This window comes from Sinocyclocheilus anshuiensis, unplaced genomic scaffold (assembly GCF_001515605.1).
Source record: "Sinocyclocheilus anshuiensis isolate Anshui unplaced genomic scaffold, SAMN03320099.WGS_v1.1 scaffold101, whole genome shotgun sequence".
Lineage (NCBI taxonomy): Eukaryota > Metazoa > Chordata > Actinopteri > Cypriniformes > Cyprinidae > Sinocyclocheilus > Sinocyclocheilus anshuiensis.
The window spans coordinates 200,468-222,760 of record NW_015540892.1 but is presented as its reverse complement, the minus strand read 5'-3'; the positions used below and the strand labels follow the sequence as shown (position 1 = coordinate 222,760).

General features: G+C 36.8%; 1 protein-coding gene across 1 annotated transcript in view; it reads left to right on the top strand.

The window, feature by feature from the left end:
• Window positions 1-15,138, top strand: part of cacng5a (calcium channel, voltage-dependent, gamma subunit 5a) — a 26,150-nt gene extending 11,012 nt beyond the window's left edge. Inside the window, exons 2-7 of the mRNA XM_016486588.1 lie at window positions 3,066-3,305; window positions 5,490-5,531; window positions 6,998-7,084; window positions 10,770-10,910; window positions 11,834-11,979; window positions 13,872-15,138. Of these exons, the coding sequence (XP_016342074.1) occupies window positions 3,110-3,305; window positions 5,490-5,531; window positions 6,998-7,084; window positions 10,770-10,910; window positions 11,834-11,979; window positions 13,872-14,129 (870 nt within the window). The 5' untranslated portion in view covers window positions 3,066-3,109 and the 3' untranslated portion in view covers window positions 14,130-15,138. The remainder of the gene's footprint in view (window positions 1-3,065; window positions 3,306-5,489; window positions 5,532-6,997; window positions 7,085-10,769; window positions 10,911-11,833; window positions 11,980-13,871) is intronic.
• Window positions 15,139-22,293: the final 7,155 nt, after the last annotated feature.

The following is a 22,293-nucleotide window of genomic DNA, read 5'->3' as shown; positions in this document are numbered from 1 at the left end:
CATAATTTGATGGTGTCCTGAGTATTTAAACCAGGCTGTTGGACACATCCCAAATGGTGTCTTGACCAATTAGATAATGTCTTTGCTTGGGGTGTTGTATGTTTCTACTCCCAATACATAAATCACACGTTATCTTATCAGTCACATGGTCTGAATTTTCCCACTCTTGCAGGGTACAATTTGGACATGATTTCTATAACCAGAATATAATATATTTTACAAAGTATTGATTGATAGAAACGTTTAAAGCATGAATTTTCAAACTCATACATACCCAACATGAATATAATCCTATAAACTATTCAATAGTTATTCAAAATACATACACAATAAGTGATTAGGACATGATAGTCAAATGTGTAGGTTACATACATGATATAGAGTTATGCATAGAAATGATTAGTTGCTCATAAGTCCTTTTAGCGTCATTTAGGTGCATATATGCATGGAAAGGCAGTTTCTGTGCCCTTCTGTGAAGTAAGAATGTGTTCTGTGAAGACCAACGAGGTTAAAAGGTCTCATAAGGAATTTCAGTCTGGTTTGTCCTCTAGGTGGGGGAAACCAGTCCGAGGAAGTATGTAGCTCATGATTTCTATCATGGATTTACATATGTGATAGTCAGGCTGTGCATCTGTTTGACCATTAATCTTGGTTATTCGCCCCAAATTTGACAATCTCCTTTCTGAGTTGGAATTGTCAATAAGTGTTCTTTTGTTTAATGTTGAAAGCTTTTTGAAGCTGGCGCCAGGATCTGATTTACGAACATTCTCTTGTCTTGGGCCTGTTTGTGGAATTCGGTTCTTTGGGTTGTTCAACACCAATCTGATCAAATCTTAAATTGTCTGATTCGCTCTGATACCCTACAGGGAGGAACTGGAGTGGACAGCGCCTTGGAAGGATCTGGGGCTTCATTTATAAAATGTTGCTCAGAAACCAACTTAAATTTGATCTTACGGTCATCTCTCAAATATGCATATGTGTGATCCATAGAATGAATGTACACACAGAAAACCCACGTACGCCTCTCTTTCAGATGTGAAATCTATGAATCGCAAATTATCTTGAACTTGCGAGCAACTGAATGGTTTCAGCTCTCAGCCTTGTAAATGACTCCTAATTAATGTCATTAACATATAAAAGATCACCAGTCATGGTCCAAATCGTTTAATTTACAACAGCGATTTTTTTATTTAATTTCCAAAAACCTGCAGTACCCCGACAAGAAAAAGTGTGTATCTGGCACAGACCCAGATGTGACGTTAAGCACTTTTCCATGTCAAACGCAGTTTTTACCAGTATGAGCATTGGAATGGATTTAAGCGCATGCACACTCCAAGATCAAATCTGTGCATACACACACTTTATAAATGAGGCCCATGGAGCAGACGCCACGCCGTGATGTCCGGAAACACTTGGAGTGGCGTCCCTGATGGCTGATGACTCTGGCGTGGCATCCATGATTCCTGGAGACTCTGGCATGGTGGCCATGATGGCTGAGGACTCATGCTGCCATTGCAGAGTCTCATCCCGTCATGGCTGCTACAACGGGATGAGACTCGGAAGGAATCGGAGGAATGGAGACCATGTCATGACATGGCTCTAAGTGGCAGTCAAGTGGAGTCTCTGACATGGAAGTCATTACAAACCCTAGGCTCGCAACCCTCAGTGTAGGGCATGCTGGAATATTCGGTCAGTCAAGCTCCTTGGCCACCGGAGCTGTCTTTGTTAAATCCACTGGAAGGATTCTCTTGAAATTCCACAAGTAGTTGGTCATTGTGATCACACTGCTATTTGAGGTATCCACTGCATTTTTGGCCAAATGAGGATGCTCATGGAACATCCATCATTTATGTTCAAATGTATCTATGAACACAACTTAATTTGTTTTTGAAGTGGAATAAGGGAATGGACATCTAATGGACATCTGGTCATACACAACAAAACTGTTTAAAATAAAATAATAATAAACCAGAAATCATGGTAAACCCGTGTTAAACAATGGTTACATCAGAAAAAGATAATGTACTTACACTGATAATGAGTATGAGTCTATCATCACTGACTCCAACATACTGATGTCGGTGTTTCTTGAAAGGCCAATTGGGGGAGGGGTGGCAATACTGACTGCCTGCAACCTGTGGATGGGGGCTGTGGGGAGGTTGTTTTGACATTTTGCACCACACCATGCATATCAGGGAAACAGTCGATCTGATTTGTGTTATATGTGTATTCAAAAAAGAAATTGTGACAACTTACATGATTTTCTGAACATCTCTCAACCCCCCTCTCAACCATTAGATGAAAGTCTGCCTGTTGCATGAGTGCTATGTTTAAGACATGGTGTAAAACTAAATGAACTTGTGGCCACGATTACACTAAAACTAAAATTAAGGAATACCTCAATCAAAGGTGGCCACAAATTAATAAGTCGTTGAAATTAATTCTTAATTTTGTATCCATGTTATGTATCTTTTCCCTGCATATCATGTGCAGGGCTACAAAGTTGGCAACATGTCAGATGAGGCACTTAGATATAGCCAAGGTGAATTTTTGATAATTATTATTTTTTTTTTTCAATTCTGGAACAGTAGCTTTCAATTCAAGGTTTGTATACGTTCTTGCTGGGGTGTAAACAAACAACATTTACAAACAAATTCTAAATTTATCATGAATGCTACTAGCAAGTGACAGTCGTATCTGGAAGTCACAAATAGTCAAAAGGCAGCATTAATCGGTGTTTGTGTGTGATGTACCAACAAAAGAGTGAAATTTCAGCAGTCAATAGATGAGCCACCCCTGACCATAATCAGGTGTCGAGGACGTAATCATAGCACTTTGAGCTACTTTTTCTTTGAGGCTCTTCACCCTAACATAACACTCTAGAAACATACCTAATGCAAAGAACAATTCCTGTGTTGTTAGTGTTAGACTTGTTGTTAGACTTCTTTTATAGGCTCTTTTAAGATTTAAGAACAATTTTCATTACATTATGTATTTAAAAAAAACTATTTGGATGTTAAATTGCAGTTTAAGGTAAGCTTTTTTCTTCCTCTCTCTCACTACAGCTCCTGTTTTCTACAGCTTGTGCCCTCTGCTGCTGACGTGAAAGATGAGTTTGTGTGGCAGGAAGGCACTGACACTCCTTAGCAGTGTGTTTGCTGTGTGTAGTCTGGGACTGCTGGGTATTGCTGTCAGCACTGACTACTGGCTCTACCTGGAGGAGGGGGTCATCTTGCCTCTCAATCAGAGCACTGAAATCCGTATGTCTCTCCATTCAGGGCTCTGGAGGGTCTGTTTTCTTGCAGGTGAGTGAGTGTCTGCGTGTCAATATATGCACTTTCTGTGAGACACTGCCACTTGTTAGTCCTTAAGGTGTGCATATAACACCTTCGTTTACATATGCAACCTTGGTTCCCTGAATAGGGAGGAACGAGACACTGCAGTAGCTGATGTTATGGGAACACCCCCAGGTATGACGATTGTCTGAAGCCTGTATAAAACATGCCAGTTTATTAGCTGTGGTGCTAACGCCAGGAAGAAAGCAAAAACCAAGCAGCATGGCCAGATATGCAGCATCTTGTTCACTACTCAGAGAACCACTGTGACAAACAATATGTAACCAAGACATTCCTGAAAACCTTACAAACCCTACTTCACCAATATATTAGAGGATGTTAAGGCCATCAACAGAACAACCGTAAGACCACAGATAGGTAGTGTTTCAATAATGAATGAAAACATAATGAAAATGCCTCATCCATCTTGTCTCATGCATAAAACATGAGACAAGTGAATGTCCACCCAAACAAACATTCCAAACCAGCATGTGCTCTTCAAATTGCTGCCACATTCAACTTATGTGTGGACGGGGCTGTGCCCAAAGAAACACAAGAACTTGCAAGAACTACTGAACCACCCGAGTAGTAAACTGGGTCCAAATTTCAGTACTTGCACCAGGACACAAATAGTCTCCACTACAGGTCGGCCTTGTCCTATGTCTCGCAAAGAGGTTCCTCCAGTAGAGATACCAGATCTGAGAACCAATGTCAGGATGGCCATTGTGGTGCCACTAACAGATGATGAACTCTGTATTCCCGTACTGTTGCCAAGACTCTAGTTTAATTGGTGGAAAGGCATATAATTGTGTGCTTGACCACATGTGAACTAAGCATCCAAGAAGCCCGGGAGGTGGTCCACAGGTTCATTTCTGCCCTGCTGAACTGCTGCCAATTTAGACTCAAAGACTTAGGGTGCAGCCTCCAATCTCTGGACCATAGGCCATTCCTCAAGAGGAAATCCATTCTCAGATTTTTCAGTTCTGGAATCTACACCGCTTTAAGGGACATAAACTTGTCCTGAGGTGAAAGAAGAATGTGCCGCACCAACCTTCACAATGGGGTGCAAACGAACTCCTTCTTTGCCGATTTAGGTAGGAAACTAACATTATGTTGTCTGTCCTGATGACAACATGGCAGTTTTAAAGTATTTGAAAAAAAAAGACAGAAACATAGCCAGCATCTCTAGGCAATTTATGTGCAATGGCGGATGCCCATCCTTTCAGACTCCATAGACTGGGCAACCTTCATAGACCACTCCCCAACCTACCAGGCCGGCATTTATCATAATTGCTTTGTGACAACAGACTTATCCTCAACCCCAGACCTTACAAATGAGAATAGAGTCTGAACACTGACATGCTACTTCCACGGACTGTGCTAAAATCAGTCAATCGTCAAGGTAGTTTAGTACACGGATGCTCCAGAGTCTCAGCAGGGCCAGAGCAACAACCATGCACTTTAAAAATATGCAAGGTGCTAAGGCTATGGAAATACTTGAAATTAGTATGTCTTGCCACCAAAAGCAAACCTGAGAAACTTCCTGTGTCTCTGAAAAATATGAATGTGGAAAGAAGCATCCTTCAGATCTATTGTGACAAACCAGCTAAAGTGAGAATGGCTTGGGGAGATATTTGGGGTGATACTGAAAAGGGTTACACACAAGAAAAATGAAGGTTAATGGTGGTGCACATGCTAATATATCTCTTAAAGTCAATGTTCCGCTAGCTAAATTTAAACAACATGATTAGGGCCAGGGTTTCTCACCTGCCCACAGTTGTTGATGAAATATCTTGATTTTGAGAGTAACATTTGCCAGACTGAAAATTGTTAGATAACTTATATCGCACAGACTGTCATAAGTGATCAAATATAATACATCCCTGTGTATCAGCCTGTACTTTGTGTTATCCAACCTTTAAATTCTGTTTTTGAAACAAGGATTCCTCTGTACTATCTTTGGTCTAAAATCCAGTCCTTTCACTAACTAATCTTTCAATACTGTACAGTCTTGCAGCAGATTCTGTTCCTCTTCCTGTTTCACCCTGTATTGCCCTTACCTCACAAATAGTATACTGGAATGTTTTATAACTTAAGTAATGGGACTTTGTAGATATACAGGCAACAAATGATTTCAATTCCTCTTCCATTTAGAGTCACCAGCTCCAGCTACAGTGTTACCAACTGGTGAATCAGGTATCTTCCCTTCTCTCACCTCCCTCTTTCTCTCTTTCCTAAGATTTCTTGATTTTTTTGAAAGACATTTATACTTTTATTAAGTAAGGACACAATAAATTCATCAAAATTGTCAGTAAAGACATTTAAAATGTTACAGAAGATTTATATTTTAAATAAGTGCTTCATTGATGTTTTGGGGGAAAAAAATCATGGTTTCCACAAAAAAAAAAAGACTGATAATAATTATGTTTCTTGAGCACCAAGTCAGCATATTAGGAAGGATCCCATATTTTTGAAGGATCATGTGACACTGATGACTGGAGTGATGAAAATTCAGCTTTACAATTTCACCCTCAGCTAAATTAGATTTAAAATAATATATTAAAATACAAAAATAGCTATTTTACTTTTTAACAATATTTCACAATATTAAAGTTTTTACTGCATTTTTTTTTAAAATCAAATTAAATGTAGCCTTGGAGATAATTAGATACTTATTTCAAACATATTGTTAAAATTTTACAGATCCCAAACTTTCGAATGGTAATGTATTTAACTGATATAATTATTATTGCAGTGAATATTATGCTTGTCATTCTTAAAATCACTTAATTCTGTTCCATTAGATCTTGAAATACATACGTTGTGAGAGTTATTCTTAATGGATTATATAACAGCATTTTGCACTGGGGTCACATCCATATAGGTCCAAATGGTTCTGGACAAGTATACGTTATTGAGTGGCCTTGTTACTAAAAACCCTACAAAGTAAAACGTTTGACCTACAAACCTTTGCACTCACCAATGTAGCTGACATACTGATTGTGGTCCACTGGTTAAAAAACTTGTCAACAAACTGTGTGTAAATTTAGTCTAAAGCATATAAAAATATTTCCATTGAAGGTGTCAGGTAAACTATGGCAAATCTCGCAACATAGTTGAGTTAGTTAAAGGGTTAGTTCACCCAAAAATGAAAATTCTGTCATTAATTACTCACCCTCGTGTTGTTCCAAACCCGTAAGACCTTCGTTCATTTTCGGAACACAATTTAAGATATTTTTGATTAAATCTGAGGGCTCTCTGACCCTCCCATAGACAGCAAGGTAACTACCACGTTCAAGGTCCAGAAAAGTACCAAGATGATCGACAAAGTAGTCCGTGTGAACTAACCCTTTAAGTACAAGCTCATTCTTCTTCTGCTTAATAGCAACAGCAGCAGCAGTAGTAGTAGTAGTAGTAGTAGTAGTAATAATAACATGCCTTTATGTTTTAATTAATTAATGTGGGAAAGCATATTGTATCACTTTTATCATTTATACTGTTCTGTTCTATTCTATTCTATTCATCTGTCAATATTTGGAAGTGTGTAATTTGATGACATGAATTTCTCTTTATTTAAAATGAAAATGAGAATTTTATGCTGTATTTTATGCTGTCATTGTAGCATTTTTCAGGTTTTTATTTTTTTTTATTTTTTTTTCAAGGAGAGGAGAAGGGGCGCTGCTTTACAATAGAGTATGTGATGCCCATGAACGTTCAAATGACGTCAGAGTCTACGGCCAGCGTTCTGAGTGAGTGAAAGTCTCCTAAATTTTATGTAAAAATGGCTCTTTTGAAATAAAAATGCATCTTTCTAAATGTTGTTTAGTCACTGGCCACTACAGCACTAACAAAAATAATTGATTCTACAATAGTGGATTTTTTTAAAACCTTGGAACAACCTCAGAAACAAACTACTTTAACAACTGAGCACAAGTGTAATCCCTAGAAGACCCAAATATAGAAGAAACCTGTGAAAAAATTATTTAACCTTTTAAATGTTGTTGTAGGAGGCCTCTAATACATAAATATGTGTTTTTAAATTTTTTACATTTTAGTCAGTTTTTAGTGAAATGTTGTAATATTGCAACTTTGGGCTCTTTGGGTAGCAGAATTTCAGTGATTTTACTCACTGTCTGAACAAATGTAGAGAACATCTAAAGGTTCATTTACTGGGTGAAATGCTTCTGTAACCCCATTACAATAGTCTATATATGTATACACACTAATAATCACACAATAATGATAAAATAAGTCATATTTTTAATGAAAAAAAAAACATTATAAAAAATGTTCTGATTAAATTTACAAAACCTGATGAACTGAATGAAAGCTTTAAAATATTCTTCATGACTTGACTTTAAAACTTTCTTCTCTTGTATCACAGTCCATCTAAAAGTCACTGTTCTCATTTTGGAGAGCATCAATGATATATCATACACATATGATGAGACTGGAGGCATTCTGAAATGGAAAAGAAAAAAACAATGATTATTTTCCAGCCTAAATTATCAGTGGAAATTTATCACAAACATACTTACACATTTTAAAGAATTCACCCATTCGCAGAATTCACACATTCCACAAAATTCACACAATACTTACTGTCTGATAGCTTATTGTGCCCTTTACTTATCATGCTAAGTACATTTGATAAATGATAAGATACAGATAGTTTAAAATATTGTTACACAAATACTTTCAAATTATTGAAGAAATCATTTATTCTTCAACTTGAACTTATCAATTAATAATTATAAAATCTTGATTGAATCTCAAAATGGTAACAAAAAAGACATTTAAAACTTGTTTATGTTCACAAACAGTATGATTCTTTTAGTATTTTTTCACATGGAACAGATGAGAATTACAATTCATCCATGCAAGGTGTACAGGCAGGTAAATAGGCCTTTTTTTTTTTTTATCTAGCATCCAATAACATTGCAAGGCTGAAGAATAGGACCCATTAGTTGTGTAAATGTGGTCTTTGTTAGGATCATGGACCTGTTTTGTTGGGTTTTGCCCCTGTCTTTGTTCCTGGTTTTCCTTATATGGTCTTTTTCCTGTCCTCGTTTAGTTTAATTATGATTCCTGGCACCTGTGTTTGTTAATTATCCCCAGTATTTAAGTCCTTGCCTTTGCGTTCTGTGTTTGTCGGTTCTACTCGTTATGTTTGTGTATTTCCTGCCATTTCCAGTGTGGATGTATCCTGTGTTCCGTGGATTAAAGACTGTTTTCGTTTATTTGTGCCTCCTGCGTGCTTCCTAAACAGCGAACTGAGACAGAAGAACCGACCAAAACCGTTACCTCCGTGTCTACCCTCCATTTTTGTTTTTCGTTTTTGCCGCCGCGATAGACGAGCCAGTGCAAAGCTGAGCGGAGGATCGCCCCGGACGTGGAGCTCAACCCGTCAGACCAGGTGCAAGAGCCGGTGACAATGCCCGCCACGAGGGAGAAAGCCGTGGACGGTGTGAGTGCCTGCCTCCTCCACTGCTGTCGTCTGGCAGCCCCTCTGCTCACCCTTAGCACACCATCATTACGGTGCGAGCTCCGCGGGTCTGCAATCCTCCAGCATCGCCATGGCTGGAGAATCCCTCACCTCCGCCTCCAGCCTCCAAGGTCCGGACTCTGCCTCGGCCCGTAGACCCAGTGGCTCCACCTCGGCTCCTAGCTCCCTCGCCTCCACCGTCACCCGTCGATCCACCAGCTCCATCGGGCTCCCTTATCCCTCCGGCTCCACCTTGGTCGGGCGTCGACCCGCCATCGCCTCAGGACTCTGCTCCTCCGGCTGCACCTTGTCACTCCATCCCACCGGCTCCGTTGGGCTCCTTCCTCCCACCAGCTCCACCTTGGTCCTCAGTCGCTCCGGCTCCGCCGCGGATCTCTGGATCTCCGCCTCGTTCACCAGAGCCCTTGGCTCCACCCTGGCCCCCCGGATCCTCGGCATCCCCTGGCTCGTTGGCTCTCCGTCTCCACCTCGGGCTCCTCTGCCACCTGCTCCGCTGTTGTTGGTCGGCCCCTTGGAGTCGGCGTCCATTCCTCCTCCATGGCTCCTCCCTCCGTCGGCTCCCCCGTGGGTCGCCATCATGGCTGTGGCCTGGGTCCTGCTTGGCTCCTCCTGCTCCGTATGTCCAGATCCTCATATGTCAGGATCATGGACCTGTTTTGTTGTGTTTTGCCCCTGTCTTTGTTCCTGGTTTTCCTTTTTATATGGTCTTTTTCCTGTCCTCGTTTAGTTTAATTATGATTCCTGGCACCTGTGTTTGTTAGTTATCCCCAGTATTTAAGTCCTTGCCTTTGCATTCTGTGTTTGTCGCTTCTACTCGTTATGTTTGTGTGTTTCCTGGCATTTCCAGTGTGGATGTACCCTGTGTTCCGTGGTTAAAGACTGTTTTCGTTTATTCGTGCCTCCTGCGTGCTTCCTAAACAGCGAACTGTGACAGTCTTAGAGAAAAAAAAGAAAGAAATATGAGCAGCTTTATTTTAGTCACAGTAAGAATGAATCATGTCATGTTGCTGAACAAAAGTATACTTCTTTATAATAAGTTTCAGAGTAAAACTTTTTTCTAATGACTGAATAGATAAAAATAAGAATGAACTAATACAAACTGATAAGTAAATAATAAATAATAATAAAACTGTTCATGTCTGGAAGACTAAGTGTCTACAAGAAATTGGTGAGAAATACTGTGTTTAGCTCTTAAAGTGACAGTTCTCTGAAAGGCCAAATATCTTTTTCAGGCCAGTATGTATGGAGTGAGATTTGTCTCAATAATAATTCACAAAAAAGACACAGTGCACACATGCATAGCCCGATTTACATGCATGAAACCTAATTCACATGCATGAAAAAAATATATATTAAGCTAAAACTGATGTTGTAATATTACAACAGTGGGCCTTACAGGGTTAAAGGGCAATGGAGTGGTTACAATATTAATTTAATTAAATTTAGACAGACATAAGCATTTAGACAGACATGAACATATAAATATTTAGTTAGTTTGTTTGTTTGTTTATTTATTTATTTATATTTTATTTCAGTGTACCCATTTTGCAGTGTATTATGTAATGTAGTTCTTGATTTGCATATGTCATTGCCATTGTGTCAGAGGTCTCTAAATGGTTGAATGATTTTCAGTTTGTCGGAGTAAGAATTGATATCAATAATACCTCATGTTTGTCTAGTCAATTAATCAGTGGCATTTAAACCCTTACATGACCCTCACATGAACACCAAGCCTCACATGTACACTGTGATTTTGTTCTGTATGTGCCCTTTAGGGTCAACAAGAGGGCATTAGAGAATATTACAGATAATAATAATAATAATATTGTATTTAATTTTTTTTTTGTCTGCAGCTACATTAATGGTGAAAGGTTGTAGAAGTATCAGGTATCCATTATAAGTAATTATGTATTTTGGTTTGTTAACAGAAATGATTCGCTCTGCTACTCCTTTCCCACTGGTTAGTCTATTCTTCATGTTCATTGGCTTTGTGCTGAGTAATATTGGACACATCCGCCCTCAACGCACTATTCTGGCTTTCATCTCTGGAATCTTTTTTATCTTGTCAGGTGGGTGTTTGTTTGTTTAAAGCAGTGTTCAGTATATATATATATATATATATATATATATATATATATTTTCTTTTTTAATAAATCTGCAAAAATGTCAACGATTCTGTGTTTTTCTGTCAATATGGGGTGCTGTGTGTACATTAATGAGGAAAAAAAATTAACTTAAATGATTTTAGCAAATGGCTGCAATATAACAAAGAGTGAAAAATTGAAGGGGGTCTGAAAACTTTCCGTACCCACTGTATATATAGGTCTCTCTCTATAGGCAAAGGTTGACCCACCTAATGTTAGTGTAATCAATGGTGTGTCATGTCATGAAATGTTTTTAATAGGCTAAAAATGAAAACTATATTTAACGTGACCACAATTTGATAAAAACATTGTAAGTTAGGCCTATTAACTGTAATGATTTAATTTCTACAGTTATTCAAACAACGAATAGAGAAAGTGAGCAAATAACTTTTTATAGTATCTTTACTTTTTACAGTATCTTTACATTTTACAGTATCCTTATTTTACTTTTTACATTATTTACTGTATCAACAAAGCTTTTTTGAAACTCAGAATCAGTTACGATTGCGTCGCAAAATGATTCACTGTTTCAAAGCACTCCAATCGGATCGAATCATTTGATTCATATCAGGACTTCAAAGCGCATATCTTGAATCATTTGATTCAGATTGGAATGTCTATTCATCCCTGCCTATGCTGAATTATTTTTATCCCCCACTGGGGAGCAGATCACACCCTATATAGTGTTTGTGAATTAGGTATCATACATGTGAATTGGGCTTCGCATGTGTGCATTGTGTCTTTTGCGTGAATTGTTATTGAGACCATAAACACTCCATAAACGTGTCACTACAACTCTTTCCCTCTTTATTTTTCTTTGGCTCATTTTCTCTTTATTTCTGATGCAGGTCTGTCCCTGGTGGTGGGTCTGGTCTTGTATATATCCAGTATTAATGATGAGATGCTAAACAGAACAAAAACAAATGAAGCTTATTTCAGTTATAAATATGGCTGGTCTTTTGCTTTTGCTGCAGTCTCCTTTCTGCTTACTGAGGTAACACTTCCACTTATCTTTGTATATTTGTCTAAATATTAAAGACAGTGGGTCTCGTTCACTGGCTGTGTGAAAAATCTGTGTGCATACATTTTATAATACTTAATTTACCAATACGTTTGAACTAAAAATTATAATTAAGTTCAGTCCAGTTGCCAAACAGGTCATTCCTGGTATTCGGTGCCTTTTGTGTCCCCAGTGAAGATCATATTGAATGTGATTAAAAAAAAAAAAAAACTTTACAGCATTTTAAACCACCAAATATCACAAGGTTATGTATTCCATTTTCATGATAAAACACATACTAATATTGATTTCATTTTTGTTTTCATAAAGAAACATCATTAAAAACCAAACTCAGAACTGCAGTCCAACCACTGTTTTGCTATGTTCACGCTGTCAGCCAAAATCTGATTATTTGTGTATTTAATTGGAATCTGATCTAAATGATTGACTGTCCATACTGTGTATCGTAACTATTCAGATCTGATTTGTGTTCCAATTTTACTTTGGAAAATTGATGACAGATTACAAGTTATACTATTTGAAATGTTATAAGTAGTGTAACTATTTCAATTACTTTATTAAAGTAATGTAACTGATTTGATTACTTTTTTGAATACTTTTCTAAATTTCTAATGTTTTCAACTGTTAATCAAACATGTAAACCAGTCTAGGTTAACCTTACAGTAGTACTCAAAACTGAATACTGTCAGACTTTCGAAATCCTTCATCACTTGAATTAAGATTATAATATTTTAATTTTAAAGAACAGCCACCACAAAATCAGACTTATTTTCAGATCATTCTGAGGTTAAATACAGATTTAAATCATAGCAAGATATAGTTTAATAGCTATGATACTGTTTTTTAAATCAAAAGTAGACAGACATATAGTATATTGATTATATTATCATCTGCTCACTGTCCTTTACTCAGTACTTGCTTGATCGCCAAGCTGTTTTTCATAAGATGCTGGCTTAACATTTAAATTCTGGAAAAGCAAATTCTGGCTTCAAGAAGTAACATTCCTGAAACACGCCATCAGTGATAAAGTATTTTGGCTGTTTCCTGTAAAGTGGAAGCCATTTGTGCTGAAAAATCACAAGGTAGTCCAGCATTTCCTTGGATTAGCCGTGCAATACCACCAGTTTGTTCCCTGTTTTTCTAGGTTCACTGATAGGTCCAAGCTTTTTAGTGCATGCCCCAATGCCAAAAGGCATTTAAGCAACTGAAAATGTACTTAATGATTCCACCCATCCTGGGGCATCCGAATTTACAACATTCCTTCGTTATGTGTACAAATGCCAGTGGGGCTGGTGTATAAAAGAAGACAAGGCACTGAGGAGGTAATAGCTTATGCAAGTACAGTCTTAATTAATCAGAGTCAGACTACTCTGAAATAGGAAGGAATGTTTAGCCATTATTTGTTTATTCTTTTGGAATTAAACAACTATTTTAACCTCTGCAACTGTTCTGGTAAAACCACATTTGTTAGCATACCTTATGCTTTATTTATTTATTTACAATATTTATTTATTTTCGTTCTTTTGCTTCAAATTTCTCTGCACGTGCTGAGGTGCGGAAAGCCCTAGCATGGAGATGGTTTGGGAGTGCTTAATGCAAATTATTTACTATTACAGCATTCTGTCATTTAGAATAATATGAATTCATTTATACTGTAGCCAGGTGATTAAATACTAATTCATATGTGTATGCACCTGCTGTGAATATGGTGGAATTTTTTTCTTGCTAAATTTTCCTATGTGTATAAGTATGAAACATTCACACAGTTAATGGTGAATTAGACCCAGTATCCTAAACACCTAAAAGAAAAAAAAATAATTCATTTCATATGCTCTTCGATCTCTGTCTATTTGTGCCACCACCAGGCAGCAGGTGTAATGTCTGTGTACCTGTTTATGAAGCGGTACACTGCAGAGGAGATGTACAGGCCACATCCAGGTTTCTACCGACCTCGCCTCAGCAACTGTTCTGACTACTCTGGTCAGTTCCTGCATCCAGATGCCTGGGCTCGTGGACGCAGCCCCTCAGACATCTCCAGTGTAGCATCCCTTCAAATGAATTCCAACTACCCTGCGCTCCTCAAGTGTCCTGACTATGATCAGATGTCCTCATCGCCCTGTTGAGATTGCAAATACACAATAGTGAAATCTGAGAATGAGAGATCTAGCTAGTTCTTAAAGATGCTGTACTGGCATGGCTTTGGCACCTGAGATTGTGTTGTGTTTGGGTAGAGGATAAACTTTATTTCCTTGTCTTCGAGAGCCTTCAGTACTAATGCAGTGATTCTGAGTTTAGTACATCAGATGATAGTATCATTTTCTCTGTTATTTGTAGTTTACCACACTGATGTGTAGCTAATAGTACCTCTGCCTTTTTCTTAAAAGTCAGATTTTTTTAGATGAATTTTATTCAAACTGTCAGTTGGTTTTTAATCAAAACTGCAGCTTTAATTGAAAACAGATGCATGTTTTATAGAAAAATAGAGAACTAGAAATTATGGTATAAAATAAGTATTTAAATGATTATATTTATTCATCATGCTTATTAAAGCACATACTCAATGAGAAGACACATGCTAATGTGACTCAACATTAATCTTGTTTCTGCCCTTATGCACTTTAAGAAAGTAACCATAACACAGAATTTAAATATATTGATATTTTATATTATTGTTATGTGTTGTTGTGTCACTGGTGAGACTAGCTGTGGTCTTTTGATTAAGAGGCATTTTGTGTTTGATATGAATGTTAACATTATTGTAGTTTTATTGTTTATGATTGTTTTTTTGTTTTTGTTTGCTAGTGCTTTACATTCTGATCTAATCAGAAGATCAACACATCAGTGATGCAGTGATTTTTACAAGAAAAACATTCTGTTATTATTGATTGTTTCACTGTTTATATATATTGTAGAAAAAATAAATGTAAGGAAAATTCTACGTATGTTTTATAACCAATTTCTCCACTGTATGTATATAATCCATAATATGTTTTTGCTATGATTTGATACAAAATATGTAGAGTAATTACAATTTCCCCGCTTGATAAAATGTTAAAGCAGCAGCATTTTTTTTTTTTTTTTGCCTTATACAGTAGTTGACCTATTGTACTCTTACAGGTTTCAGCATAAATTGTCATCTTGCAAATATCATCAACTGCTAGTTGGATTTGATTGATAATAAAAAGGCAGTCATAAATAAATCTGAAAATAAGAACATAATTTTCTACTCATGCACACTGTTATTTTTCTTATAACTTTTGTATATATTTGGTTAGAAATATGTTAAATATGTATATATGTTAAATACACTTTAAATTGATGTCACACTATATTATTGTGTAGCTACTGCTGTCAGACTCTGTTCCATGTTTTGTCTGTGTCTTGCTCCCCAGGTGTTCCTTTCCCATGTTTAATTTGTCCCAGGTGTTCCCCATGATGGTTCATTGATCCCAGGTGTGTCTCGTCATCCCCTCCTCCTGTGTGTATTTAAAGTGTTCCCAGTCCCTAGTTCTCTGTCCGCTGTTGAACGTCTTCGTGTGAACGTCTTCCTGTGAACGTCTTCCTGTGTTCGTCTCCCTTGGTTCATGCAAATAAAGTCCGGTCAACATATTCTCCAGCGTCTCCTCTTCCCTCGTGTGTGTGTGCACCGTGACAACTGCATTGAAAGTGTGTGTATAATGAAAAATATATTTCATGATTTTAAAACATTACATTACAGAGTATCTAGCAATTCGTCATCAGAAATTAATTTTTGAATTAAAATCTCCCCAAAGCAGTATTGTTGACTTGCTCAGACAACATATTTTTTGAAACCATCAGATTCACCCATGAGGAAGAGCAATGCTTAGCCAAAACTAATAAAGACTAAAGACCCAATACCTTTCCGAGGGTGCCTGGTACTGAATGCTTCAAAAAAAAAGAAACTGAGAAATTTTCAATATTATGCTTTAACCTCAGATGGAAACCGAAATACCAGAAATCTACAGTGTACCCTAATATGCTTTTTTTTTTTTTTTTTAGAAATTGTATGTACATAATGGGTATTTTTTTATTAGTTAGCTCATATAAAACATAAAATGACAATTCTGTCATAGTTTACCTTAAACTGATTAACCATCTTTATTCTGTGGCACTGTGGAAGATATTTTAAAAGTCACTAGTGTACAAATCACATTGGACTCACTGACTTTCATTGTGTGGGCAAAAACTTTACTCTGAACCAATAATTCTGCAAGTGCAAGGTTTTCCTTATCTGACACAACCATTTTACATATTTGAGTCTTCATAATAATGGCAACGATAACATTTAAACTTTTCAACACTTTTTTTTGTGGGCTTCTATGCAAAGCTTTATATCAAACACAGACATGAATATGGACAGTGTTGGGGAGTAACTAGTTACATGTAACGGCGTTATGTAATTTAATTACAAAATAAATGTAACTAATCATACTGGTAAAAAATGTATAGCCTGAATGCACTGTAAGTCGCTTTGGATAAAAGCGTCTGCTAAATGCATGAATTATTAATTATTAATTATTATTAAATTATTATAAATTATTAATCAGTTAGTTTAATTAAATTACAGTTAGGCTACTTATGAAAATGTTAACGATTACAAAGGGGATTGCATTTGAATATTTACACAAATCCACATACAGATTTAATTGATTTCTTTCCCAAATTACACTGACTACTCTGAGAAAAGGCCCTATCATTTCCGCGATGCGGAAAACAGACTGGTTCGTAGAATCCAGTCATAAAAACGGAATTCGTATAGAGTAACGCGGACGGAATATGCCACATTTTGGACTAATAAAGCAAAAGTAGGTCAGTACACTTGAATCAAAACGCGATATGGACTAGTGTCTGTGAATATTAAGCCGTAAAAAGACAATATATGAATCCTGCACGTTTCCACGTGTCTTTGGAAATTAGGCGCGGACTAGCCATCGGGAGAACCGGGACAATTCCCGGTGGCCTGGCAGCAGATTTGGCCCGCTATTTTAATATTATTGTTATATAATTGCCTGCCGAATGAACTAAAGCGATTATTTCCGAATTCGCCATTCGATAATTACATCTCTAATAAATGAATCGGTTTGTCGTGACTGGCAATGCTTCGGCTCGCGCGCTCTCCGCGCCTCGAAGCGCACAGGTGGAGCAGAGAAGCTAAACTACTGTTCAGGGTTTCAAGTGCAGGTCAGTTTCATCTGTAAATGTGCTATTGTTTTGCCTTTGTTTACTTAGTTAAGTATAGCAGCCCATTGCTCATCAGTCATCACTCAAAATACTGTATAAAGGACATAATTCGTATCTATTGTAATGTTACAGTAGTCATTTAGCAGACAAATAACCATATTTTATTATAGGTTTAGTGGGAGCTATGGCAGACAACAACACAACCCTTACGAAAATTAACGATGATTTTACTATAAATCTGGTTACTATTGTCAAACCGGCAGACATGCGGTTTCATTTACTACACATAGGCCTACTGAAGCTTGCAGTGTTTTCAGCCTCTGCTGCCTCAATATATGATGAGTACATGAACACATAAACATAATCTTTAGAACTGCTCTGAGTCACTTCATGAGCATTTTACTTATTTTGAAGTCTGATTTTGTGGTGGTTGTGTTCAAATTTGATCATCTTAATTCAAGTGATGAAGGATTTTGAAAGTCTGAGAGTGTTGAGCACTACTGTAAACCTGCATGGTGTGTTTGAAAATGATTAACAGTCGCAAATAAACATTAATTAGAAATGTAGAAAAGTAATCAAAAAGTAATCAAAAGTAATTAGTTACATTTAATAAAGTAATTGAAAAAGTTACACTACTATTACATTTTAAATAGGGTAACTTGTAATCTGTAACCTATTACATTTCCAAAGTAACCTTCTCAAAACTGAATATGGATGCCAGTTTCAACTGTGTTTATGTTTAAATTAATTTCAGTATAATGTCTTCTTGTAATTGTTATGAGAATATTATGGTTTGAAGCCATAAAATGTTTCACTAATGTTATGTAAGAGGTCTGCAAGTTGATCAAACACTGAATTATCTGACAATCAACTACAATAAATTAACTAACTAAAGTATTAAAGTATTTGCTGCTGTATAACTTTAATAACATAACTTATTTTGTATTAGTGGATGTAAATAACCAACATGCTATTTGTAAACTACGTTATTTGACTATATATAGCCTAGTATGTCCACCACGAAAACATATTTACACCTATTACCACACTGCTGATGTTGGTGGTTTCCCCAGATGTGGGGTGTTAAGAAGTCAGCAAATTTGACTGATGAAGTGTTGCACCATCTAAAAAAAGATTTGAGAACCACTGCTCTAGATATCCGAGCTAGTAATATGGAGAGCGAGGACTCAAGTGCAGAAATAATTATGGGCTTTGTGTAATTCAAGCTGTATTTATTATCATTATACTTTTTTATACACTTTATACTAAAACTAAATGCACAGACAAAAATGTAAATGGTATAAATGTGAAATCTAGTCCAAAAATCAAGGTCCAAGACATTGACTGCTAGTATAAAGAAGATAGTAATTGGATGCGCTATAGATAAAGATATAAAGTAGAATGCAATGTTTTTGTTTTATTTCATAAACCATGTGTCACAAAATCATATATTGGCTCATGTTCTAGAGATACCACATGACCTAATATCTTTATAAAAAAACATTTTTTTTTAAATCTACCTGTACATCTTTTCCACAGTTTATGCCACAATCTGTACCTGTACCTAATATGAACTTCAATGGTGAATGCAATTTTATGCCACTAGGTGGGAGTAAAGGATTATTTGGTCCATGAATCAGGAGCATGTATGTCCATCCTTCCTTTATGCTTTATCTTTTTTTTTTTTGAAGGAAATGTACAACATATTAGTGGCAAAGTTGGCTATCTGCAACTCCTTTGTGCAAGCTCCAGGTAAGACCATGTAATTTTTACAAGCCTGGCTTTACATGTTTTGGGAGTTGTGTGTCGGCACTTATGGACACCAAGCTTCTGGAAGGCTTTTCAAAAGTGTGAAGTATTAAGCAAGCAAATACTGTCACAGTGTTATGTGGATAAACCCTCAGAAAGTTGAAGACTGTTCTGCAATATACACTGAAGTATTGCCTGGTACTGAATGTTTCACATGAAAATGCTGATGCCCATGCTGATTTTTACATAATGTCTACAGATATGCCCATTCCCAGCACGGATCTTATGGCTGGACTGAAATTTTAGATGATTAGTTAACAGTATTATAATTTCTTCTGCTTCCAGATGTCAAAGTCCAGCACAACAAAGTGTGTCTTGATGGTTAGCTTGTTCAACAGAAATTGTGTTGACTGCCATTTGCCATCTGTGATGTTATTTCAGAGTAACTCCATTAAGGCTCTATATGTTGATTTTAGGAAACACTCCTCCATTTCCACACATATATATTTTTTTAATGTACTAAAGGGGGCCAGGAAATTGTCTGCCATAGACCTACACAAACTATTAGGGACACTTGCAGGGGGGACAGCTGATGCTCATGAGGGCATACCTTCATATGTGCATTTTGGATCACAGCACATGTTTGTGAATCACTTCATGTGCATTTGCAGATCAGTTTTGTGGATTTCTAGTGTCAAGACATGGCACACAATTTGGACTCCAGATGACAACTACATTGCACTGACCAATCATAGCAAGTTCAAACTTTAATTTTTGTATTATTTTTTCAACCCCAAATTTCATCTCCCGTGCATCCGCTATCGCTCCATAATTGAAAGAATGTTACTGGCATAGTTGTTAGTTTCTTGGTGTGCACATAAATGATAAGAACATGAGTGTTGATTTTCCTTGTTGCACTCACAGCCTGAATCGTCCATCTATGTGTTGTAAACATGAGAGAGATCTCAATGTTGTGCATGTTGAGAATCAGCTAACCTGAAATGTACAGTAAAGATGTTCTTATATTGTAGCCTAACAACAAGCTCATGAGAAATCAGTGATAATTGCCAGTAGAATTTTATCATTTTAATTTTAACTAAAATTAAATTATGACTGTGTGTAGGGTATAATGACAATGATGCATTTCTGTCAATAGAAATCATCTTCAAGTTCTAGAGGAAAAATCTGCCTATACAGGATTCCTCTCTTCGTACCTCAGCTGGCATCCCCCAAGTCTAAAAGGACCTCGGAACTCCCTAGAGCCTTGATTCCAGTGAATTCCCTGAGTGCTGCCTAAAAAATAACAGCAATATCCTTGTAAATATATGTCTACAGCTGGGACAACTGATATGGTGCATTGTGCATCTCTCTTGAGAATGACATCTCACATTTGTAATATGACTTAATGTGCCATATTTGCTTTATGCACTCAAATGTGAACAAAAAAAATAATTATGGAAAATAAAACAAACATTATATTAGACATAACTAGCATAACTATATCAATTATGAAATTATTTTCTAAGGAGTTTTGCAGCCTTTCAGGACAAACACAGCATTTGCTACAATCATATGCTGATATATAAGAATAGTTCATTTAAAACCAATCAATTTATCTAGAAGTGTAATTATATGTAGTTTTTTCTTCATTTGCCACAAAAGGTTAATGACTATATCTGCCCCAGTTTTAAACAATGGTCCAACATTAAGGTAATTATGCAAGAGTAATGCAGAACATGAGTAAATTTTAAATTCTTTCTGCAAAGGGGGTCAGCCATTGTCACTATCACATGCGATGCAGCCCCATAAATCAAACCGTGTTTGCTCTTTTGGCCAAAGGAGAACTGGTCCCCTGGCTAAGCTTGGTTTCTCCCAAGGTTTTTGCCTCCATTTCTGTCATCTGATGACACTGACACTATCAGATTAGAACAAAACTATTGCTCTTCTGTAGAGCTGCTTTATGCTTAATCAAATTTGTTTATAATTGAAGATTTTTTTTTCAACATCGACACGATTGAAATGAAAGCTTCAGCAAAGGTTCTACCAGGAAGATTCTAATGCCACATCATTCTGGCCAAACATTGCTTGACACTTGATGTATAAGAACTGAAATTTCTCTTTTACGTGCATAATGGATAATGCTGATGTTCCTCCATCCTCCCCACCACCACCACTGTCCATCGGCTAGGAGTAGGCTCTAGAAGGCCCTGCCTTTATCTTCAGGCAGGAACAGCCAATCTGCATCCCCAGGATTTGAAAAGGGACAGGGCATATGCCAAAGAACGTTTCAATACAACTAGACATGAATCCTTGTAGCTTGCTACCATCTGTTAATTATTTATGGAATAAATAGCATGTAACATTCACCTGCCCTCTGAGTCTTTCTGGTAGAACTGAAATGAATCAGCATTGAAATGATTTGATCTGAATAATTACACTACAGTCTTCGGTTGAGCTGCTGATTGCTGAATTGAACTTGTTTGATAGCTGAGGAACTATACACAGATATTGACCTGAACTGAATCAACACTGAACTGAATGGAGCTGAATAATGACACTATTGTCTATTTATACCTGCTTTATAACAGAATTTGAATTTGTCTTATATTAGATTTTGGCTTCACTGATTCTGTTACATCAATGTTTATTACTGTGAAGCAGCTTTGAAACAAACTCTTGTATAATGCACTAATAAAGGTGCCTTGACTTGCTTTGACAGTGACCAGTACCGCCAAGCTTTCCTTACCAAAACAATACTCGCTCTAAAATGTACCAGGAAAATGCCATAAAATGTCATTAAATGAAGATTAAGGCTAACCAGAGTAAAATACATTTGAGACACTTATCTACTACAGTAGATACAGTATATCACATACTTACGATCATCTTGGATTCTATGAAAATTATATTTAATTTGTAATCACTGGTTAATTTTGCTTTAGTATACTGTACATACAGTATGTATGACTGGTTGACAAATGTTTTTTTTAACTATGGCATTAAATTTGTACAGTGGTAAAATGAATGGTAAACATAATGAGTGGTTCATACAGTTCTTAAAGAGAATAATTAGCATGCAGATCAGACAGCTGTCTTATAGTTATCTTTCAGCTGTTGTTCATAAAATGGAAACCTAAACTGTGACTGTTAAACTATGCCTAGATAATATTATGTAGTAAAACTGTATAAACGGCTACATAAATACAGTAAATGCAATTCGATCTAAATACATCAAAACCTCTGGTGCATGGTGTACATTAAAGTCAATCTTTTTTCGAATAAATCACAGTAAAGGAGACAGAATGAACATCGACATGAACATGGGAGTTAGCTTAC